The sequence below is a fragment of the Pseudorca crassidens genome, chromosome 6 (assembly GCF_039906515.1).
Source record: "Pseudorca crassidens isolate mPseCra1 chromosome 6, mPseCra1.hap1, whole genome shotgun sequence".
In the NCBI taxonomy this organism is placed as follows: domain Eukaryota; kingdom Metazoa; phylum Chordata; class Mammalia; order Artiodactyla; family Delphinidae; genus Pseudorca; species Pseudorca crassidens.
Window position 1 is genome coordinate 61,169,696 of NC_090301.1, and position 23,916 is coordinate 61,193,611.

General features: G+C 35.8%; 1 protein-coding gene across 3 annotated transcripts in view; it reads left to right on the forward strand.

Moving 5' to 3' along the window:
• The window catches only part of TLK1 (tousled like kinase 1), a 150,669-nt gene that overhangs the window by 84,464 nt on the left and 42,289 nt on the right, over positions 1–23,916 (forward strand). For all 3 annotated transcript variants that reach the window (XM_067741565.1, XM_067741566.1, XM_067741567.1), the window contains exons 4-11: positions 6,746–6,821; positions 9,832–9,878; positions 11,380–11,475; positions 13,207–13,296; positions 14,318–14,410; positions 18,685–18,795; positions 18,910–19,046; positions 22,262–22,450. In XM_067741565.1, coding sequence (XP_067597666.1) covers positions 6,746–6,821; positions 9,832–9,878; positions 11,380–11,475; positions 13,207–13,296; positions 14,318–14,410; positions 18,685–18,795; positions 18,910–19,046; positions 22,262–22,450 — 839 coding nt within the window. The remainder of the gene's footprint in view (positions 1–6,745; positions 6,822–9,831; positions 9,879–11,379; positions 11,476–13,206; positions 13,297–14,317; positions 14,411–18,684; positions 18,796–18,909; positions 19,047–22,261; positions 22,451–23,916) is intronic.

A 23,916-nucleotide genomic window follows, 5' to 3' on the forward strand; every position in this document is an offset into this window, starting at 1 on the left:
GATACGTTTTATCTAAATGTAAATTGGATACAAAGCAGCAAGGAAGTTTTCACTACAGAATTTCAGTTTTCTTATAGTGCATTATTCTAACCTAATGTTTATGGCAAAATGTTGGAAGAAATAGTATCTTGTGTCTTTGATATTCTTGACTAGAACATCTATTTTATGTTGATTATTTTTATAAGGCTCCAGATTTCCCTTTTTAGTTCAGTAAATAACAAAGATTTCTCCCACATTTTAAGTTTTGCCTAGAAATGTGAATAAAACATGGTTATTACCAGCTGTGGGCAAAAAGGTTTATGTGCCTTTTGTTCAAAGTATAGTGACCTTGAATTTGAGACCTGAGTAACTATATGAATCATTGAAATAGCCAATGAGTAGTGTTTTTCAAACCAGTCTTTAGCTAAATGAGTCAATCAGAAAAAAATTCATTCTGACAAGTTTGCATATTGAATATTTTGTAACAGGTATTATTTAACATTAGAGTAACTTTTCTTTCTACTTTAAAGTATTTTCTCCTTTAACGGAAAGAAATTAAATATATCGGTGTCTCTTAACTTTTAAGTAGTAATTTTGTTACAGGTGATGCTATCTCACTTTTCTTTTTGTTCTGTTCAGTTGGGGCTGATGGACTCTACCTAAGGTAGAGGTGAAGAATAAATTTTAATATCCACTCCTCTTTTGTTGATGTCATAATATCTTTTCACATACTGTTATAATTTTCTATAATGCATTTATGCCAGTAATTTAAAATACCTCTAGTTGGAGGCTTGTAGAGGTGGTTATCTGTTTTCATGGAACAATCCATATTGCTTTCTCCCTCATTCTGTGACAGCATTAAGGTTCTTATTTCCTTATATTTGGTCTTATTTGCATTGATGAAAGGCAGATTTATTTTTATTGCAAGATAAACCAACAGGCCACATGATTAGATATGAAAACCTTGTTTAATAATCACTGACTTAAATTCCAAATGAAATTGGAACATTAGGTATATCACTATCACCTCTTGAGTCCTTTAGATTTGTCTTTGTTTTTTGAACTTCCTTCCAACTCTGTAAAATGCTATATAAATTCACATTAATATCTTGGAACATTTAAATATCAGAGTAATCATTCAGGTTTTGGTATGATTACAAACTAGCATTTATAAAGCTGAATTGATTTAAAGAATACCAATTTCTGCTTCCATCATTTTCTCCTAATCACTGTTCCCCTGTATGTCGGAATTCTTTAACTTTTTATAATACTGTAGTCTTTCCATCTTTACTTCAAAGCCAAGTCATATTATTTTGCCTTCCATAATAATCCTTTCCTATTGTGGTCAGTTATAGTACAATAATTGAGAAAATATAGAGGAAAGAGTGACAGCATTAGTGAGAGCAGTAACAAGCTTGAAAATGTTGTATATAAAATGCTCAATATGTCCAAGTTTTACACTTTACAGAAATACAGTAGTGGCCTGGTTGATGTCCCTTAGATTTTCTAGGAAATCGATTGGTCAGGATCAGTGGTTTTTCAAACATTTTTGAAGCCATCAAGCTCTTTCTTTGAAGAAATCTGATATAGAACCTCAATATTAAAATAAGACATGCTGTGTTCCCAGGGATAGGGTAGAGGTGGGATAGGATGTGTCTCTGGTGGCTAGAGCCTTAGCTCAGCCACCTGCTCCTTCCTTCCCTTTAGTAACTTTGGAGACACAACCTTCTCTCCCCTAAGGTGTCTCTGGAGTACAATTTGAAAGTCACAGATAGTATTCTGAACTTTTTCTTCTCAGTGATGAGCCATTTTAGAGGTTAAATATTTGATGAGTTTCTGCCTACCCTAAATCCTCAAGCTTTTAAATCGCCAAATAAGTCCATACACAAAGGATGTCTTAGGAGAATTGGCAGCATTAGGCTTCATTGAGAGTTTTTGTTTTGTTTAATATAGGTGTTGCTCAGATTATTTAAATTCAAAACCAAAAAAACTGTTTAAAGTACATTTGTCTTAGGGTTAGTGATGTAATACTTAGGGCCTAGACTATAAGTTCTGTGGCTTATGGTTGAGATCAGAGTTGAAATATTGCTTATTTTGCAAACCCTACAAGTTATTTGTAAACTGTTAGGGCAGAAGCTGCTAATTATTTAACAAGTGACACGTGATTGAAGTTTTGAAACATGAAAGTGCGCGGATTATTTGGAGTAATAGAAGGATAGCCATTCAGATAAGAATAGCTTACTGATATAGACTATACACTGTTCTAGATGCTATACTACTTATGTTTCTGGTATGTTTCTCATTTAATCCCCACAATCCTTTTAGGCCATATTATCACCTTTAAAATTGATGAGAAAATTGAGTCTTGGGTTAAGTAACATACTGAAAATTATAGTAAATAGTGGACCCAGAGTTGGATTCTTAGTCTGTGTTTTTTCAGAGACTCATGGTACTTTCTTCTGAGGAAATTATGGTCCATTGAGGCTGACAGAACAGCCCTAAAATAATCTATGAGATGAGAATGAAGTCAAAGGTCAGCACGAGGTAGTCATACTAGGTAGGATGTGGGTGAAAAAAGATTAAAATTCATGGGAAGGCAAAATGGTGTGTTTATAATGCCTACATTTACTTTATAGGCAAATCAGGTATATCTAGGTTTCCCTTTCTCATCATTTGCTTTGTTCAGCTTTTCAGTTTTTTATTAGCTATTTCCAACTTCTTACTTGTATTAGTGTTAGATTACAGTCGTTTTTTGTTTGTTTGTTTGTTTTTGCGGCACGCGGGCCTCTCACTGTTGTGGCCTCTCCCGTTGCGGAGCAACAGGCTCCGGATGCGCAGGCTCAGCGGCCATGGCTCACAGGCGCAGCCACTCCGGGGCATGTGGGGTCTTCCCCAACAGGGGCACGAACCCGTGTCCCCTGCATCGGCAGGTGGACTGTCAACCACTGCGATACCAGGGAAGCCCAGATTACAGTCTTTTTTTGGGGGGGGGCGGGGGCTACTCGGGCCTCTCACTGTTGTGGCCTCTCCCGTTGCGGAGCACAGGCTCCGGACGCGCAGGTCCAGTGGCCGTGGCTCACGGGCCTAGCTGCTCCGCGGCATGTGGGATCTTCCCAGACCAGGGCACGAACCCGTGTCCCCTGCATCGGCAGGCGGACTCTCAACCACTGCGCCACCAGGGAAGCCCAGATTACAGTCTTAAAATTAATTTTAGTCCTGTCATCCTTTTTTTCCTTCATCTTCCTTTTTCTCTTCATCTTCCTTCCTCAAATTCTTCTCTGGTTTAAAAGAGGGAAGGCTGTTGCCGTTTTTTTCTTCACTGTAATCATTATGCATTTGGGGGGTTTGTTAGTTTGTTCTAAACAAAATGACATTTCCCCCAAAAGACTGTCTCACGTCCCCATTCCAGAAAATTTTAAATTTAGGGAAATTTTGCCTTGGAGAAAAAGTTTTTACTAAGTTACCTTATATGTCTTAAAAAAATGAAAATAAAAAAGACCTTAAATATCTTGAAGTCTATATCCAGTAAAGTATTTAATGAACATTATCCCAAATAAGTTTGAGAATTGCCACATGTACTGTATCTTTGCATCCCATCCCCCTTTTGGAGATAGCCAGTGAGTGCTCGTATTTTAATGGTTCTTAGAAGCTTTGTAAATAAATAGTTGAACCACCCTACTATACCTTCCATTTTAAAATGTAGCCTCTCAGTCTACCGCTGATCCAGTGTTCCTTGGAATATACTTTAGAAAATGGTATGGAACCATTTACAACATTATATATTCTTTAGTTTTCTAGATAGAAAATGTTGTTTCCAATATAGCTTTCAGAATTTTATTATTCTGTTTAGTTTTTTGTTTTGCTTGTTCAAAGAAGCTAGTCAGGATTTAAGATGGAAATCCAAAAGGATTGTGCCATGCTTAAAAATTATTATACCATTAAAACTGTTCTGAAAAACCATATTTCTTTGACCTTAAATTATATTTTTTACATAGATTAATTTGGGAAGGATATGAATAAATTATTATTTGGGAGTTCTCCTTTGTTTTATTTTTTTTTTAATTAAAAAAATGTTATTTATTTTTGGTTGCGTTGGGTCTTTGTTGCTGCTCATGGGCTTTCTCTAGTTGCAGCGAGTGGGAGCTACTCCTCATTGCGGTGCCCGGGCTTCTCATTTCGGTGGTCTTCTCTTGTTGTGGAGCACAGGCTCTAGGTGCGCGGGCTCGGTAGTTGGCGGCATGCGGGCTCTAGGGCACGCGGGCTTCAGTAGTTGTGGCTTGCGAGCTCTAGAGCGCAGGCTCAGTAGTTGTGCACGGGCTTAGTTGCTCCGTGGCATGTGGGATCTTCCCGGAGCAGGGACCGAACCCGTGTCCCCTGCATTGGCAGGCAGTGCGCCACCAGGAAAGTCCCCTCCTTTGTTTTAAGATAGATTATAGGGTTCTTTATAAAACTGTTAACTTAGAATTTTTAATTTGGTGATACTTTTATTCCAAGAAGAATAACAGATTGGTTACCACTGAAGTCTGAGTTTGGTAATTTTGAGTATGAAACTAAACTAATGAACTATTTACCTTAAATTGCGGTATGTCATTCTGTCTCCTGAGTAGATTGCTGGTTAGAGTGGATTTCTTTAAGATCTCTGGTTTACGATGTGAAAACATATAGGCAGTTTATTGGACATAATGAATTTTATTTATGAACTTAATGAAAATTTGAAGTATTTTTGTATGGTTGATTCATTCAGTTACTTCTTGATGTAGGATATATAATCATAACACATAGAAGGGAAAAAAGCATTTAGGCCTTGGAAATACACAGAATTGAATTTGATTTGAATCCTAGTTACCTTGAGTAAGTTATTTAATATTTGTTATTTATCATGCTAGGTATGGAGGTGGGAGGAGGAGGTGGGGAGAAAATATAACTTCTGTCTTTAAAGAGTTCAGAGATTAGTATCATTCACTTAAAACTCTCTGAATCTGTTGTCTTGTTGGCAGAATGTCAGTGAGAGAACTTAAAATTCCCCAGATAATACTTTGGGGAACCATAGATGCTCAGTGTGAGTTAGGTTGTTTATTGTCATTCATACTATTTAATCACAGAACTACTTACAAGAGACATCAAAATACGGATTAAGTCCCTTCCTTGTTGGAGGACTACGTTGCCTTTAGAGATTTATTTTAAGTTGCCTTGATGTTTCATTCATTCAGATATCCTTTGTTCTGGCACCAGACAAACTTGCCAAGCTTCTTGAATTTGAGGGCCCTGTGCCATTGCCTTGTGCACATTTGGTTTTAATTTTTCACTAAGCACAACATTCTGCCAGACTGCACAAAAATTACTTGTTGTTTTAGCCTGATGGAAATACTTCCTATCAGTTAAAAGAGCAAACCTGTAATTTAAGAACAAGCCATCACGTAGGACAGGGCTCTGCAAACTTTTTTTTTGTAAAGGGCCAGGTATTTAGGCTTTATGGGCCATGCAGTTTCTGTTACAGCTACTCAACTCTGCTGCTGTAGTGTGAAAGGAACTACAGACAGTACATAAATGAATGAGTGTGACTGTGTTCCAATAGAACCAAATTTATGGACACTGAAATTTGAATTTAAGTTTTCATATCATGAAATATTCTTGTTCGGTTTTTATATTTTTCAAACATTTAAAAATGTAAAATTTATGCTTAGATTATGGGCCCTGCAAAAACAGGTGGCCAACCAGATTTGGCCATCTGGCTATAGTTTGCAGACACCTGATTTAGGATATAATCTATGAATTTGCTTTGATTGTTGTTGGATAATAATTTTTAGGCATTTAGGTGAATGGTTCTTTTTAGTAGGGATTGTATATATTAAGGTTTGTGTTCTGCTCTTTTTTTCTAGCCCAAGTTTATTTTACTTCTATAGAATATACATGAATAGTAGAAAACTAATGGAAAAACATATGGTGTTTTGTTGTTATTTTGTGGGGTTTTTTTTTTTTTTTTTGCCCTATCCAGTTAAGAATTTGAAGGGCATCTTTTTTTTTTTTTTTTTTTTTTTTTTTTTTTTGCGGTACGCGGGCCTCTCACTGCTGTGGCCTCTCCCGTTGCAGAGCACAGGCTCCGGACGCGCAGGCTCAGCGGCCATGGCTCACGGGCCCAGCCGCTCCGCGGCATGTGGGATCTTCCCAGACCAGGGCACGAACCCGTGTCCCCTGTATCGGCAGGCGGACTCTCAACCACTGCGCCACCAGAGAAGCCCCTGAAGGGCATCTTTTAAAGGCTGATTACTCTCAAATTTCTCATCCACCTGAAGTCATATTCTGTAAATGTAAATTTCAGGTACTGTGTACCAGGTCTCCTACACTTCAAATTTTAAAAATTTACACAATAGGGGGCTTCCCTGGTGGCGCAGTGGTTGAGAGTCCGCCTGCCGATGCAGGGGACATGGGTTCGTGCCCCGGTCCGGGAAGATCCCACATGCCGCGGAGCGGCTGGGCCCATGAGCCATGGCCGCTGAGGCTGCGCGTCCGGAGCCTGTACTCTGCAATGGGAGACGCCACAACAGTGAGAGGCCCACGTACCACAAAAAAAAAAAAAAAAAATTCACACAATAGGAAATTTTATCTTTTAAATAAATTGTATGTAATAACTACATGTTTACATTGCATGAACGCTGTTGAGCAAAATTTTTTTTTTACCTCGAAAATAAAAATGACATTTATAGTGATTGTAAAATTTTGCCTGTTAAAACTATAATTTAAAGTTCTGTTAACTTGCTTTCTGTAGACACCAGAGAAGAAACAATCGGAATCATCCAGAGGAAGAAAGAGAAAAGCAGAAAATCAGAATGAAAGTAGTCAGGGTAAGTGAAGCAAAATCTTCCTTAAGAGCCGAAGAGGCATTTACGATTAATTATTCTGGTTTTTAATCAATTAATAATTTTTTTAAAAAGTAGTGTGTTTTTGTGATTTCTATAGATACCATGTAATTTCTGCATTAATAGTTTAGGAATGTACTTTGCATAAGAAATAATAATTATATGAAATTGGAATCTTTTTGTACCACTGGTAGTTTATGGTTACTGTTTTCAGACTTTTGACATTTCCCTTATTTTTTTAATTTGAGAATTAGAAAGAAAAGTGTCATGTCCAAACCTGACAAGCATTGCCTTTATCACCTTTCTGTTTTCTCTCTTTATATGAATTATGGTATTGAAATGGCTTCTCGTTTTTGAATAAGAACTTTATATCTTACTTTTAGACAAGTACCCAAACTTACTCATCCCTTTTATTAAAAAAAATAAAAGACTATATAAAAATGATTGAAGTACTTCATTAAAGCACCATCTTTTTCTTTCCATACCTGTTCTTCATCCTTTCTTTCATACTTACATTTTGTATTATGAACTATAAGAAAATTACTTTCATTAGACTACACAACTTCTTATAATGGACAAAATAGTATTGTCACTTAATTTGGCTTCTCAAAATTAAATACAATAAATTGGGCTCTTAAATCATATGTAATGATGATTTTATACATATATTACTTGTTTTGGAGCCACAAAATCTAGAGCCATGAACCCATGGCTTACTAGTGTTTACATGTGGCACTGGCATCAAGAAATATATTTGCAGCAGCTATCTTTGTGGAAGGAGGGAGTTGAGTCACTCTAGCACCTTTTTCTAAGTTTGTGGTACTTTGTATTTCAATCTGCCCTGAGGTCTCTTTTGATCTTAGTGTAGTTTCCCCAAGTTGTGGTTAGTGGGCTTGGATTTATTTAGTTATATTAGTTATGATAGATTTAACTTTAGATTTTAAAACTCACTTTTAAAAGCAGATCCCAAAATAGCCTGGGACTTCTGTGTTGGTTGATCCAACCTGTGTCTTTAAGAAGCCACATCTTTTTCTTCGTGGTCTGCCATCCACAGAATTGTCTGCTTTTCTCTTATGGTTTTAGGACTGTGGCCAGTTTTAATTGCATTTCCTCATTTCATCTTCCACACTTGTATTTGCTTTAGAGAGAGGCTGGTTTTCTGTGTTTTTCTTTTTTCCTTGTTTCTTTGATGTAGGCTTCTTTAAGTCCATAGCAAACCTCTCCTGTCATCTTCTTGGCCAGAATAGGGTCATGTGTCCATTCCAAAACCAATTATGTCCAAGAGAGGTATTATTGCCCTTAAAATCAGGCCCATCTCGGGACTTCCCTGGGGGCGCAGTGGTTAAGACTCCATGCTCGCAATGCAGGGGGCCCGGGTTCGATCCCTGGTCAAGGAACTAAGTCGCACATGCATGCCGCAACAAGAGTTTGCATGCCACAACTAAGTAGTCCGCCTGCTGCAACTAAGGCCCGATGCAACCAAATAAATATTTTTAAAAAAATCAGGCCCATCTCTGAAAATGAAAATGGGGTAAAGTTCCATTTAGAAGTACAGGTTGTGTGGAAAAGGCATGATACCTGAACAAAATTGCATTTCTAATCCGAAGGAAGGAAGGGGAACTAGGAACAGAGGCCAGATAGGAGTCAGCCTCTCCTGAAGTTACATGTGCTATGTAGGGGAGGGAATGTTAACAGAATAAAACTTGGATTCAATTAGGGAAAAAAAATTCGGGAAATAGTTTCTGGGTAGGCAACCAAAAAATGTCTCTGTCTTCATTAAAAAATAGCACCTCTTCAGAATCTGCAGGAAAGTTGTTACAGGCAGAAGGGAAGTTCTTTGGTATAAAACTTTTATAGTGCTCCCTGACCTCTGAATAAATCTGTACAAAACTAGTGTTCAAAATTTCTAGGTAGTATTTATAGTCCTGATTACATATTAGTTTAAAAAAAATTTCCCCCTACCTTGTTCCAAGAAGGAATTTGAGGTTGTTGAACTTCTAAATGTATTGTTTGTTTATCTCAGTAATGCCTGGCACATAGTAACCACTCAAGAAATATTTGTTGAATAAAGTAAGTGAATGAATGTATATAAGTCAGTATTGAATTGATAAATGTATATGTTTATATATTATCCAAAGCTTTTGACTCCATGCTATCATAAGTTTTTCTTTTGTAGCTTGAAGAAATTATTCAGTGTAATTCCAGTGAAGGATGGATGCCTCCCATCCAAAACGCCATATTTCTTAGCAACTTCTTACTTCAAGATTTATAAAACTAATGAAAAGTCCATTTTGTTTCTTTGTTATTTGTCTTTCTTTTTTTTTTTTTTGGAAAAATCCATTTTAGAGCAAAACTTTTAATTAAAGAACTGTGATCTGTAATAATTTGGATCACTATCAATAGGGTCATATAAGGACAATATTTAAAATCTAGTTTAGTTTTTTAAAAATCCTATTAATTTGGAAATACTTTTTAGAAAATCAAAACATTTTACAAAATAGCATTCATATTAAAGCATATTATTGTCAGTTTGTTATGGTTTGTGTTGACCAAGCTTTTTTATCATTATTTACAGGTATAAATTGGTTTGTCAATTATACAGCTGCCACTTGTCTTTTTTTAAATTAATTGACATGTTTTTATGAAATTGTTAGCCATTTAGCAATCTGAATAGCATAGTTTTAAAAGCAGAGATCTTTTAATATGATTTATTTATTTGATTCTCCCATAATCAGGACTTTTAAAAATTGACATGTATCTATTGAAATATCATTTGACTTTTGGAATTCTGAAGTCGGCATCTGACCCTCTGAGGGCTCTTTATATTCTTTTGATGCCCATCAGTACCCAACTAAAATATATTCTTTTTATTAAATAGATTATTTTTGTGTGTATTAGGGAAATTAAGTTTGGCACATTCTCTTTCTGATATAGTATGTGGTAGATAGTCATGACTGACTTTAAATCTATAAAATTTTTTACTTCTGTATTTTAGGAAAAAGTATTGGGGGACGTGGCCACAAAATTAGCGACTATTTTGAAGTAAGTTCATTGAGAAATATCTTCAGTTCTTAATATAATTTTGCTGTGGGCTGAAATAATTTGTTTGAAGCACAAAGTCAACTTTTGATTATCTGCTTAATTAGAGCAGAACTTCAGTACTATGTGATGTCCTAACTTCTTAGGAATATTAAACTTTACTTTTACTTTGGTATGGCACATCATAATTTTCAAAGTACTTTCTCCTGTATTTGCTTATATCCAGGAGATAGTCAAAGCAGGTGTTATTAGTATTCCTATTTTAAAGATGAGGAAACTGAGAGCCAGAGATATAAAGTAGCCTACGTAAAGGCAAATTCTAAATGGAAGAGCAAAGAGTAGCTTTAAGTCTCCCAGCCTCTAGAATTCTTTCTGATGTCAGTACCACAGCAACAGTTGAGCCCCGTGGATGGAGATTAAATAATGATAGAGATGTGAATCTAAGAGTCCCTGAAAATAATAAAGAGTGGTAAATTTAAATTCTTAGTCTGGAATGTTTCCTTTCTTCTACACAGAAACACTTCTGCCTACCAGTTTTCATTATGAAATATTAATGTGATTATTAAAACAAACATGATCTACTCAGTTGAAAAATATTTATATTTCCTTGAGAGAGAGCAGAATTTGGTGATTAGGAGAAGGGCTGTGTTTAAAATATATATATATTTTTTATCCTCCATTGTTTTTCTTTCTTGAGTTTACAGTGTCTAAGCTAAAACTGTTGCAGACTATAAGATACACCTAATGCTCTTTAGTTGATGTCAGTCCCTTAGTGTTAATATCATTAAAAATCTTTGCCAAAGTAGGATCAAATAAACAAATCTCAGGTGTCTTGGATGCCTACTGTGTGCTAAGTGTTACGCTAGGCACTATAGATAAAGAAATTTAGACGAAGCTCCTAGGTTGCAGGAAGCTGTTTAATGAACACACTAGGAAGTCCCCATCTCTGCTGTTCATACATATACCCTGAGATGAAGCCATTAGCAGCAAATTGTTTTCTCCTTCCATTCTTGGTTCAGAAGCACGAGACTTGAGAAAGCTATGGAACAGATTAGGTTGGCTTCTCTTCGTATGCAGTTAAGTCATGCACTATAATGCGTGTTACGCATGTAAGAAAGGATTGATTTTTAATAGACTTTGTGCTGTTAAAAAGAAGGGACTTAGTTTGTATAGTTCTTTATAGTGCTGTGAACATTTAGATACTTAATAGATCTTGGGACTGACATCTCTGTTTTAAGATAGTTGATTATGTTCACTAACATCTACATGTGAACATGTTAAAGTTTCTTGGGATTAGGGATCATACTGGTTTAACAAACATAAGGGAACTGTGCTAAAATTTGAAGGAAAAATAAGACTTGTTCTTTGCTTTGGGGGAATTTGTCTTTGAGTCTGCCACAAAAATAATAATAAGATATATTTAAATTAATTCATAATGCCATATCTAAAATCATATTTGTCTAAACCTGTGTTAATAAATAGTGATGTTTCCTTTTTCCCTCAGTACCAAGGTGGAAATGGCTCAAGTCCAGTAAGAGGCATACCTCCTGCAATCCGTTCTCCTCAGAATTCACATTCACATTCCACTCCTTCCTCATCTGTAAGTGTTTACGTATGTAGTCTTTGTGTCTCAGAGTTTTTGTGTACTGAATGATAACTTTTATAATTTGTCTTTATTGAGACCTTTTACATATATTAGCGTTTATCTTTAAAAAAATCATTCTGTGAGATGAGTTGAATTCTTTTTAATGATTTGATGCCATTAGAACTTTATTTCTGAAAGTAAGATTCTAAAGTTAAAGATTTCCTGAATTAATTATAAGACGTGTTCTTCACTTTGGGGGAATTTGTTCCCCAAAGAAGTAATGTTTCTATAAAAGAATGATGGGACCAGGAATTCCCTGGCTGTCCAGTGGTTAGGAATTGGCACTTTCACTGCCGGGGCCCGGGTTTGATCCCTGGTCAGGGATCTTAACAATTAAATTTCTTAACCACTAAAATGGTAGCATAATTAATTCCTTCCTGGGAATCCTGAAATAAAGAGTAGGCAGCCATCAGCCTCAGATAATGTAGTTTGGCATAGGAGAAGGATCTTGGACCTGAAAATTGTCTTAAAACTTTTTGGTTTGTTTCTAACATTTTTAAGACCTAGTTCTTTTATATGCATTTTTCTACATATTAGATTTTATTCTATTTTTTTTACTTTCATTATGTGACAGTTCATTGTCTAACCAGAAAAACAATGTTGGCTTTCAGTAATTTAAAGATGAATTTAAAATTTTAAAAAATCAGAGTATCTCTTATTTACTCAAGTACTCTGTTTTTACTTCCAGTGTCCCTTTCTAGTTCTGTCTGTAGACATATACTTCTTAATGTCTTATTCATTTTGTACCTTGGGGCACATCATATTGCCATATACTAAGTAAAGCATAAGACTCAACAATAACTTTGAGTTGTAGTGATAGCATTGGTACATGATGTAATCTTTTGCTTTCAGTGAATGTATTTTAAAACCAGTGACTAGATAAACCATGAAACTTATCAGTTAATTGATATTATACTACATATGGGCATGCATTATTGTACCCACTACTAAAAGAGTTCTGTATTAAGGTCTTTACAGTTTTACTTTTTGAACCATTATAATCTGTTTAATATTTTTGTTTTAAAATAATATATTTGGCCTTGTTTTAGTTAACAGATTGAAAGCATTAAATTTGCTTTTATGGCACCAGATTGTTAAGTTCCTTGAGGGCACGGCATATATGGCTGGTTGTCTCTTTTATTGGGCTTTATAAGAGGGAGGTACTTAATGAATGCTTATTGAATAAATGGTGATTAAAAATTTTTAAAGTTCAATTATGTTTTTTTTAATTCTTGATTTTTTTAAAATAAATTTATTTATTTTTGGCTGCGTTAGGTCTTCGTTGCTGTGCGTGGGCTTTCTCTAGTTGCGGTGAGCAGGGGCTACTCTTTGTTGTAGTGCGCAGGCTTCTCGTTGCGGTGGCTTCTCTTGTTGCGGAGCACGAGCTCTAGGCGCGCGGGCTTCAGTAGCTGTGGCACGTGGGCTCAGTAGCTGTGGCTCGCAGGCTCAGTAGTTGTGGCGCACAGGCTTAGTTGCTCTGTGGCATGTGGGATCTTCCCGGACCAGGGCTTGAACCCGTGTCCCCTGCATTGGCAGGCGGATTCTTAACCACTGTGCCACCAGGGAAGTCCCCAATCATGTTTTGAATTATTATCCTGATAAAAACTTAAGAAATGTTTAGTTGTTGCTAAGCAAAAGCCTATTTTTTTTCTTGCTAATATAAAATTTTTAATATATTTTTTTAAGGTTCGACCGAATAGCCCTTCTCCTACTGCATTAGTTTTTGGGGACCACCCTATTGTACAACCAAAGCAGTTATCCTTTAAAATTACTCAGGTAAATGGTAATTAAAATTTCTTTGTATGAGAAGCTGGTGACCAACTTTGTACACACAATTAAGATGTCTTCTCTTTGTTTTAGACATGGTCATAAAGTAAAATTCTGTATCAAGAAAGCTAATTGCTAAACAAACCAAAAAAACAGTTTGTAGGGGGTGAGAAGTTGAAACACCCAATTTACTATCAGCTTGTCCTTTGTTACATACTGGTTAAATATATATTTTAAGCAAATTAAATAAACAGAACAACCATAACATGTCACTTCTGTTTACTGATTCTTTTTGAACTTAACATCCAAGTACATATAATCGATACCTTCATGGAAGTGTTATATTTGTTATAAGTGGACATTAAAGCAGTTTGTTCCATGTGTCTGTATTTTTGTATATTCATATATGCCACACATTTAAAAATCATTTGAAAATTAATCAGATATCTTTTACAGTTATTTAGTTTTATGAATTTTGAGTACTAAGGTTTTCATTTTAATTTCATACATGTGACAGTTTTTGGATGACTGAGATTAAGGATTGAAAAAGTAGATCTTCTTGCTTGCCACCTTAGTTGTGCAGTTTATTGCCATTATACTTCTTCTTTCTGGTTATGTCCAAACTGTTGTGCGTGCATCAAAACTTCTTTCTTTGGATGATCTTTAGGCCAGGATTTATAAGTACATTGCTTTCAGTCAGCAAACAGCTTGTGAAAGTTTTTGCCATGTTCAAAAGTCAGCTAGAGTTGATAGCACAAAGCAGTGGTTATATTGAATTTTAATGAAGAACATATCAATATTCTAAAAATTGAATTAACCTTAAAAATTTTTCTTTTTAAGTTTATAGCACTTATGCTTCTGAAGATATTAAAACTTAAAACTGCAGTAAGACTTTTTGTGATACTCTTTACATACACACACAAACTCCAATACTTTCTTTGCTCTTCAGAATCAGAGTAAAATCTAATTTTATGTTTGCATGCAGTGATATATATATAATGGAGTAATAAAATAGCTTTCTTTCGTTTAGACCGACCTTACAATGCTGAAGTTAGCAGCATTAGAAAGTAATAAAAACCAGGACCTGGAAAAAAAGGAAGGTCGTATAGATGACTTGCTCAGGGTAAGTAAGAAGTCATGGAGGGGAAAAATTTGAGTAAATTATTTGGCAGTAGAAAAACTGGTGAGAAAATACTTATATTGTAAAAAAAACTCTATTACTGGAAAAAAAAATAAGCCTTTGCTTTTAGTGTAAGTACGTAATTGAAAGTATCAACCATTAAACGATAAAAACTATTTTATTAGCTCTTTAAATGTGAATTGAGAAACAGTTGGAGAAATAGAAGTTTATAAAATTTATTTTTACTTGATCAACTATCCTAAGACAGATAACCCATTTCATGGTAGTTTTTTGTTGTTGTTGTTGTTGTTTTTGCGGTACACGGGCCTCTCACTGTTGTGGCCTCTCCCATTGCGGAGCAGAGGCTCCAGACGCGCAGGCTTAGCGGCCATGGCTCACGGGCCCAGCCGCTCCACGGCATGTGGGATCTTCCTGGACCGGGGCACGAACCCGTGTCCCCTGCATCGGCAGGCGAACTCTCAACCACTGCGCCACCAGGGAAGCCCCCGTGGTAGTTTTAAAGTTAATTGATTTTCTTATAAACCTGACTGCCATTTGACACTATACTAGAGGAAGTAACTATTGCACTTTTGTGAGATTTTTAATGGAAACTTTATAAAAAGACACATCAAAAAGTATGCCTAATAGGTGAGTAAGGGGTAAAGCAGTGGTTCTCACCCCTAGCTGCTCATTAGAATCTCTGGATGGAAAGTGTGGAAGACACTTTATAAAAAGTACTGATGCTTAAACTCCACCCTGAGGGTTTCTGATTAAATTGATACGACGTAGGGCTTGGGCATTGGTAGTTTTAACGGCTAATTTAGCCAACACTGAGAACTGTTGGTATAGAAACTCAATGAAACCGTCATCCGTGATCATATAATTACTGATACCTTTGAAACATCCAGTGTGCCTTTCCTGGTCCCATCCCATTCACTCTCTTACATCCCTTTACCATTAACCACTATTCTAAATTTTGTATTTATTTATTATGCCTTATGTTTCTTTATAGTTATATTACATATATCTTATACATTCTTAACATATTATTTCACTTTATTTTTGAACTTTATATAAATTACAAAATTACACTGTTTGTACCATTTTGCCCTGCTTGTTTTCACTAAACATTATATGTGGGTTTGTCATGTAATAGTTTGTTCATTTCACTGCTATATAGTAAGGCATTATATGAATATATTATAATTTGATGGACATTTTATTTCTACTTTTTGCTAGTATGAACAGTTCTGCTAAGAATGTTCTTGTACATATCTCTGTGGCACATGTGGAAGAATTTCTCTATGGTATATGCTTAGGAGAGACATGGCCAGAGTACAGGGCATGCATATCTTAAACTCAACTTTATAATAGCAAATTTTTCCCAGGGTTGTTGGATCAGTTTCCATTCCACCAACAATGAGCAAGAAATAATCTTATTGCTTATTATCCTTGCCAAGGTTCATTATAATCATATTTAATTTGGGGGTTCAATTTAATGGGTGTAACAAGGTATTTGTTATTATGCATTCACTTTATTTTTTGAGCATCTTTAAAAATATTTATTAACTATTTGTATTTCTTCCGTGAAGTAAATGATCATTTTTTTTGCTCATTTTTCTTAATGGGTTCCTGTTGTTTTTTAAATTGATATCAGTTTTTTGTTGGCCATATATGTTGATTTTTCTCCCAGTGTGTGAATTATCTTTTTATTTCTTTGTACTGTCTTTTGATGATAAGATCATTTAAAATTTATATGATTAAACATATCTTTTTATTTATAGTTTGTACCAATTATCAAAAGTATACCAAAATAATTTGTTGTTTTTATCCCTAATATCATAAAGATGTTCTTCTATATTTTCTTTTAAAAGTTTTGTAGTCTGCTTTTTCAGTACAAGTTCTCACTGGGATTTATTTTTGGGTATAGCGTGAAGTAAGGTTTCATTTTAATTTCTTTCTATGTAGAGAACCAGTTGTCCAGACCACAGAATTAAAAGTCCACTTTTTACTGCCAGCCCCATCATGCAATCTCGTTTTCATATACAAGTGGATCTACTTCTCTGTTCTGTGTTAAGTTCCATATTCTATTTGTGTATTCCTATACTGGTACAACAGCATCTTTTTATCATTTAGCAGTTGTCTTTGGCTGTTAGTAACAGAGAACATAAACAACAGTACTTTAAATGATATACAATATTATTTTTTGAGAGTAGAACAGAAAAGGGGGCTCCAAGTCAGAGCATGAGGGTACAGAGTCTCCTGCCCACTGAGTCACCTGCCCAAAACCGAATCCAGTTGGGGATGGAGGTGGGCCCTTCCATAGCAGGCGCAGGAGGAAATGGCGCTGGGATAACCCATGGAACACAGTGGCCCTCACTAACACACCCGAGATAGGCTTTCCTTTCCTCTGCATGCTGCTCACCTCTGTGAGGAGAAGGGTGGAGGCGCAGTCTTTCCCTGGCCCCTGGGCTAGTGAGGGAGGCTGGGTGGGGCACTGCAATTGCAGCTGCTACTGCCACACTGACCATTCATCCCAGATGTGACTGAGGAGGGCCTGGAGCCTGTTCATCTGTCCAGGCAGCGATGTGTGGTTGGGCTGTTATCCCCCTGGACAAAGCATAAGGGGCCACGGGCCTTTGAATGGAAGGTAGTAGGTTTTGTGGAAATGCCATTTAACTGGCCGTGCTTTATTTCCGGCCAGGCAGAGCCTTGCTATCAAGCAGAAACAACTGAGCTGCTCAGGCCGTAGGTGTCCGGACAGGTTTCTATAAACAGCAGTACTTTAAATGAGACACAATATTATTTTTTGAGAGAAGAGCAGAAGGGGGCAGCCCAGGTGTGATGGCTTCACAGTGTCATATAGGATCTTGGCTCCTTCAGTTTTTCTGCTCTTTCACTGTTAGTACATGGCCTTCATCTTGAAGATCATATCAAGGTACAAAATATTTATTAGAGGCACAGTTATGATATCTGTGTTCTTAAGCAGAAAACAGGAAGAAATAAAAAATGCAACAATTCTGTGTGCAGCCTTCTTGGGTATTCCACTGAACAACTTCTGCAAGGGAAGCTGGGAAATACAGTCTTTTAGCTAGACATATATCAATCCATAATAAAATGTTGGTTTTCCATTACTACGGAAGAAGGAGAGATTTGGGTGATTATAATGACTCTAGGTTTATATTAAACCTTGATGTGTGGTTGAACAAGTATCATCTCCTTTTTGGTTATTTTTGGCCCTTTGCTGTCTTAGAGAAGTGTTAGAGTCAGTTTTTCAGTTTTCACACACGTAAACAATTTGTTGGGGTTCTGTTTGAATTGCACCTACTGATAAGGGTCTGATGCTAAATTCCATTTATGTTCCTCTGAAAGTATCTTTATTTTACCCTTTTCCTTGGAAAACAATTTTATTAGATACATACTTTTAGATTGGCAGCAGTATTTTCTCCCAGCATTTTTGATGTATTATGTCGCTGTCTTTTGGCTTCCACCATGATTGGCCTAGACCTATGGTTTTCAAAGAATGATCCCCAGACCAGAAGCATCAACATTACTAGGGAACTTATTAGAAATAAACTTTTAGAGCCTACTCTAGAGCTACTAATTCAGAAACTGGGAATGGGTTCCAGTAATCTGTGTTCCAACAAGCTCTCCAGGTTGTTCCCTGGTGACTGACTGTACTAGACTAATCAGACTCATCTTCTGAGTTTAGAGAGAAGACCCTTGCCTGAGCGTATGGCTGCCTACAAAGTTAACAAAATTTGTATTCATGTGGCCAAGAAAGATGGTGAGAATAGTTAGCTGTTGGATGGGCATCTGCAGTGTCTTCCACTAGTTTAATGGAGAAAAAAGTTTTATTAGTTAACAAAAGATGGAAGAGAACTCACATTCATTTTTAAGTGTTAGACGCTTTGTATTACTATATTTCAGTTATTTTTAATTAAATGAGATAGAATGGTGTTGCTCTGTTTTAGAAATAAGAAAACTGAGCTAAGGTTCAGATAACTTGTTTGACTTAGCCCAGATTATATATCCTAGAGTGTGGATTTGAACCCATGGAGTATGGATACAAATTCCATGTACTTTTCCACTACACAGTTAAGCAGCATATACCAGTATTATTCCCATGGTAAGTAGATGTTTTAACAAAATTTTTAGAATCATATTCAAATAATCTTATTAATCCCTTTATGAAATTTGTTCAAAATGTATAAATATTCTTAAATGTCTCATATACACAAATTGTAGACCTTTTTCATCATCTACTTATGTTGTAGGCTAATTGTGATCTCAGACGGCAGATAGATGAACAACAAAAATTACTTGAAAAATACAAAGAACGATTAAATAAGTGCATATCAATGAGCAAGAAACTACTTATCGAAAAGGTAAGTTAAAAGTTCAGTACATTTTCCCTCTCCTTTCACTAGCCCCTTTTACCTTGTATGCTTTTAAAATTTAAATTAATAAAATTGAATGATGATTTTTCCTCCTCTTTTCAGAGTACACAAGAAAAACTGTCAAGCAGAGAGAAGAGTATGCAAGACAGATTACGCCTTGGGCATTTCACGACCGTTAGACATGGTGCTTCATTTACTGAACAATGGACAGATGGTTTTGCATTTCAGAATCTTGTAAAGTTAGTCACTCTTACATTTTAAAAAATTTAGTATTCCTTTGGGTTTTCATTACTTTCAGAGATTATAGATTTGGAATTATGTTCTACATCTACTCCTTACTACTCTTTGAAATCAGAATTTAATACATTTGAAAGGAACATAGAACAGGCATTACAATTTTAGCTTTAGCGTACTTCTTGATTAGTTAGCATTCTTCTGTACAGTATGATGTATTATTCTAAATATGACTTTTCCAGAACATAAACTGACCTAGCTTTTTATAGGTTAGTTGGGAGGGAAATTGTTAAAAGTTTGAACTTCCATTGGAAGATTTATATCTGTATATCTTGGGATTTTTCTGCTTAGTTCTCCCCCCCACCCCCGACCCCCATTCCCCAGTCCTTACTTCAGCACTTGCCTGCTCTCTATTCCTATGGAAAAGACACGAACATTTTCTCTGCAGCCTCAGACATAGTAACTCATAAGTCAGTTGAACTGAGCATGTGGCTTTAGCACTTCTGAGGTCAACTTTAAAATGGAGAAATCGTTGTTGCCATGTTTTCTTGAGTTCAGATGGTTGTAGCTAAGGGTAGGTTGACTGTTTATGTGTTGAGCCGGGATCTATGCTCCTCCTTTTGTTTTTTGGGGGGTTTTTTAGCTGGAAAACTTTTAATAACCTTTAAAGCAAGAGTGGTGCCACCATCTAAATCAGCTTTCCCAGAGTCAGTCCAGTTAAATGGAAAATGGAGGCAAAGCTTTATTTCACATAGTATCACCTAAACACTGCTGTTTCAAACACTGGTTCCCAGAACTTAAGCACAGAATGGTCTTCTCTCTATCTCCAGAATGGTCTCTCTGTCTCAGTTGATTTATCCAGCTTCTGTTCAACACAACTGTGCTGGGTGTGAGGTATACTATAATGAAGGACAGTGTCTTTATGATGGTAGGAAGTTTGGGTTTTAATTCTGTGGATAATAGGGAGCTCTTACAGTGTTATGTGTGGTGTGTGGGGTCAGATTTGAGTTTTAGAAAGGGAGCTGGTGGTGATTTGGGAATAATATTGGAAAGAACATAGATTGTTGACAGTTCAGATGGAGAAGCATCCAAATGAAAGGTGATAAGGCTTGAGCTAAAATATTAACAGTAGAAATGGAGAGTAGGAAATACAGTTGAGATAGAACTTAAAATTTTCAAGTGTTTTTCTGAGCTACTAAACCCAGATCTACAGTTATCCTGGTAATGAATAAAAGAGAAGTTTATATAATATAACCTTAAATATAAACTAATAATATGAATTTAAAATATAAACTCTGCCGGTTGTTAAAATTTCTCCATTGAGCTGTCAAAAAAAGAGTAAAATTGGAGCTTCTGGGTTGGTGAATATGTAGAGATTTGGGGAGGGTATCAGGCTCAGAGAGAGCATGGAAACTCCATGTCTTTTCCCCATACCTTGCCCTATGCATCTCTTCCATCTGGCTATTTCTGAGTTGTATCCTTTTATAATAAAGCAGTAATCTAGTTTTTAAAAAATTACTTGCATTTCTTATTACTAATAATCATTTACTGAGGGCATAGTGTATGTTGTTACATATACATATTTTATATCAAGCAGTTGATATTTATCAGTATATATCAAGCTATATATCTGTGATATAACCCAAAGTAGTTGGAGGATGAGAAGAGAAATAAATAAAAATTAGTAATTTATATATATATATATATATATTTTTTTTTTTTTTGCGTTACGCGGGCCTCTCACTATTGTGGCCTCTCCCGTTGCGGAGAACAGGCTCTGGACGCGCAGGCTCAGCGGCCATGGCTCACGGGCCCAGCCGCTCCGTGGCATGTGGGATCTTCCCAGACCGGGGCACAAACCCATGTCCCCTGCATTGGCAGGCGGACTCTAAACCACTGCGCCACCAGGGAAGCCCAGTAGTATTATATTGATAATCTCTAAAATTAGGTCATTACTGAATAATCAGGGATTAGATACATATCCGTTCCAGTAATTCTTTCCTTTCATTATTTCAGTAGGTTATTGCTGTTTATTTTCATTAATAACATCTTGATTGTACCTGAAACTAGCTTTAAAATTAATTTTTAAATAAATTGAAATTATTTATAACCACTTCAAGGAGAAAACTGGATTAAAGTCTTATTCTAACTTTGCTATTCTTGAGATTTTTCTCCACCGTTTTACTCTTTTACCTAGGTGATTCTTGATTCTTTCCCTCCTACCATGTTCTGCTACTACCTGGCTAGAACCATAGGACAAGGAAATGAATGTAAAACCAATTCTTCATCAGCAGCGTAGAAGTTCTCTAGTTCTGGTCTGAATAGGGGCGGGGGAGCAAGGAATTGAAATATTTGACTTGTTCTAAATCTGAGTATCACCACCATGTAGAGTCTTAAATTTTTTCCTAGTGTGGTGAAGTGACCTAAGAGAGAACATAATTATATTAGAACAAGCTTAAGGTGTTGTATGATGGATGGTTTTTAAAAGCTTCAGTTGGAAGCAGTAATATTTTTACTTATATTAATTGCCCATTTTTCAAAGCCATGTAAATTTTTCTTGCTATTTTCTCTTTAAAGTGTCAGAATTCTTTCTTTCTTCCTAAATTTCTGAGGTCAATTTTTGTTTCATTTCAAAATATCACCTACCCATTCCCAAAATTTGACAGAGATACATTTAGAAAATAACACTATTAAATTCACATTTGTCTTTTGTAAGTTTTTCTTTAAACAGTAAGTAATGAGATACATGTATAAAACCTACTCTTTAACTCTGTTCTTTTTTTTTTTAATAGCTCATTTATTTTATTCAACAAATATTTATTGAATGCCTAGTATGTGCCAGTCACTGTGCTGGGCACTAGGGTATAAAGTAGTTGTGGTCTCTATTCTCATGGAGTGATTTAGTCTAACCAGACAAATTCTGATCAAGTGTCTGTAGGAATATTTGTTAGAAAGGAGGAGGTGGGGAGCTACAAGGTACTATGAAATTATATGTAGCAACACATCTTTTTCTAGTTCAGGGGGTTTAGGGAAGACTTTATTCAGAAATGAATGTTTCAGATGGGATGTGGACAGTGCGAAAGTATTGGTTCACAAGGGTGGGACCATAAGGTTACAAATTTATATTATATGATTTTTCATGTTTAACTAACGTATTTTCATGTTTTAACTGTGAAAAGAAATGGAAGGTTAATTTTCTTTTACGTTTATTTTTATGCAGGCAACAAGAATGGGTGAATCAGCAAAGGGAAGATATTGAAAGGCAAAGGAAACTTCTAGCCAAACGCAAACCTCCCACAGCTAATAATTCTCAGGCACCCTCTACCAATTCTGAACCAAAACAAAGGAAAAACAAAGCAGTCAATGGAGCAGAAAATGATCCCTTTGTTAGACCAAATTTACCACAACTGTAAGCCTGCATTTTTAATTTTCCTGTTTTTAAATTGTTTCCAGTGAGCATGAATGTTAGTAATGGATGTTATTTTTAAGTAAGTAGTAAAAATCATTATGGCCAGGAAGGAAGACAGTATTGAAAAAATTTACTTCTAAAATAATAATAAGCCCCCAATCTGAATTCTACCTAAGTGGAGATTTACTAATCCTCTTTTAAAATGAAGACTTAGGTAGCTAAGAAGAGGCTGGAATCCACTTTTTCTTCCATGTCTGAATGATAGAGTCAGTTATCAGTATTGATTATTCCAATTCAACATTCCTATTAGTGTTCCTTTTTCTGAGAGAATGTTAAGTAATCTCAACCTATGAAAGCAGCTCATTCAGAGGTTATAGGTATTGTTTTTCCCCTCTCTTTGTTTTCTAGGTTTTCTGCTCTAATGATGAATTACTTTTTATAATTCAAAAGTCAAAGACATTTAAAAAAATTATGTGTTTATCATAGGAAATTCAGAACATATGAAAGAACATAATGAAACAGTACAGACCTTGATCCCGTCCCACAGAAAACAGCATTGTTAGAATTTCAGTGTATAGATTCAACCTAATTTATATAATTTTTCTGTTCTATAAGACCTCATATAAGTTTATGTGAGTAGAAGACACATACACCCACCCTCCGTTTTATATTTAATATGTTTCTCCTTTGTTGAGAAATAATGTTTCATCTATGCTTTGAAGCCCATCCCCTGCTACATCAGGGACCTCTTCTATTGATACCTCCTTTATTTTACATCTTCAGCCTTTTGCTCTCTACTGGTTCCTTCCTTTCAGAAAACAAAACAAAACAAAAAAATTCTCCCTCAGTTTAAATCCCTCCAGTCTCCATATTCTGTCATCTTTATAACTAGGTTTCCTTGAAAGACTTGCCTGTGCTTGCAGTCTCTTCTGCCTCACTTTCCAAATTGCTCCTTTCTTAACTGAAATTGTTCTTTTAAAGATTATTTCCTTGATGCTAAATACCATAGACATTTGAGTCTTTAACTTGGCAGCATTGGATACTGTTGACTTTTTCCCAAAAGGCTCTTTCTTGCCTTAGTTTTTGAAATAACCTGTTCTCCTAACTTTCATTTTTACTGATCTGGCTACATCTTCTCAGTCTCTTCTTCGGACATCATTTACCTTACCAATTTGTAAAATGTAGGATTTTAAGAATCTGTCCTAGGCCATCTTACTTCTTACTCTATGTATTCTCCTTGAGTATTAGCTACTCCTAGGGTTTCAGTTAGCATGTATATCCTGCTGACATCCAAACTTCTGTCTCCAGCCCACTTTTCTCTCTTGAGTATCATCAAATGTTTGTATCTCAATCTTGAATGTCATATCCTTGCTTAGTTGATATTGGTACTTAAATGCCTCACGAGAGCCTTTAATGCAGCCTGTTCAAAACTGTATTTACTAAACACACAAAATAAAAACTGTGTA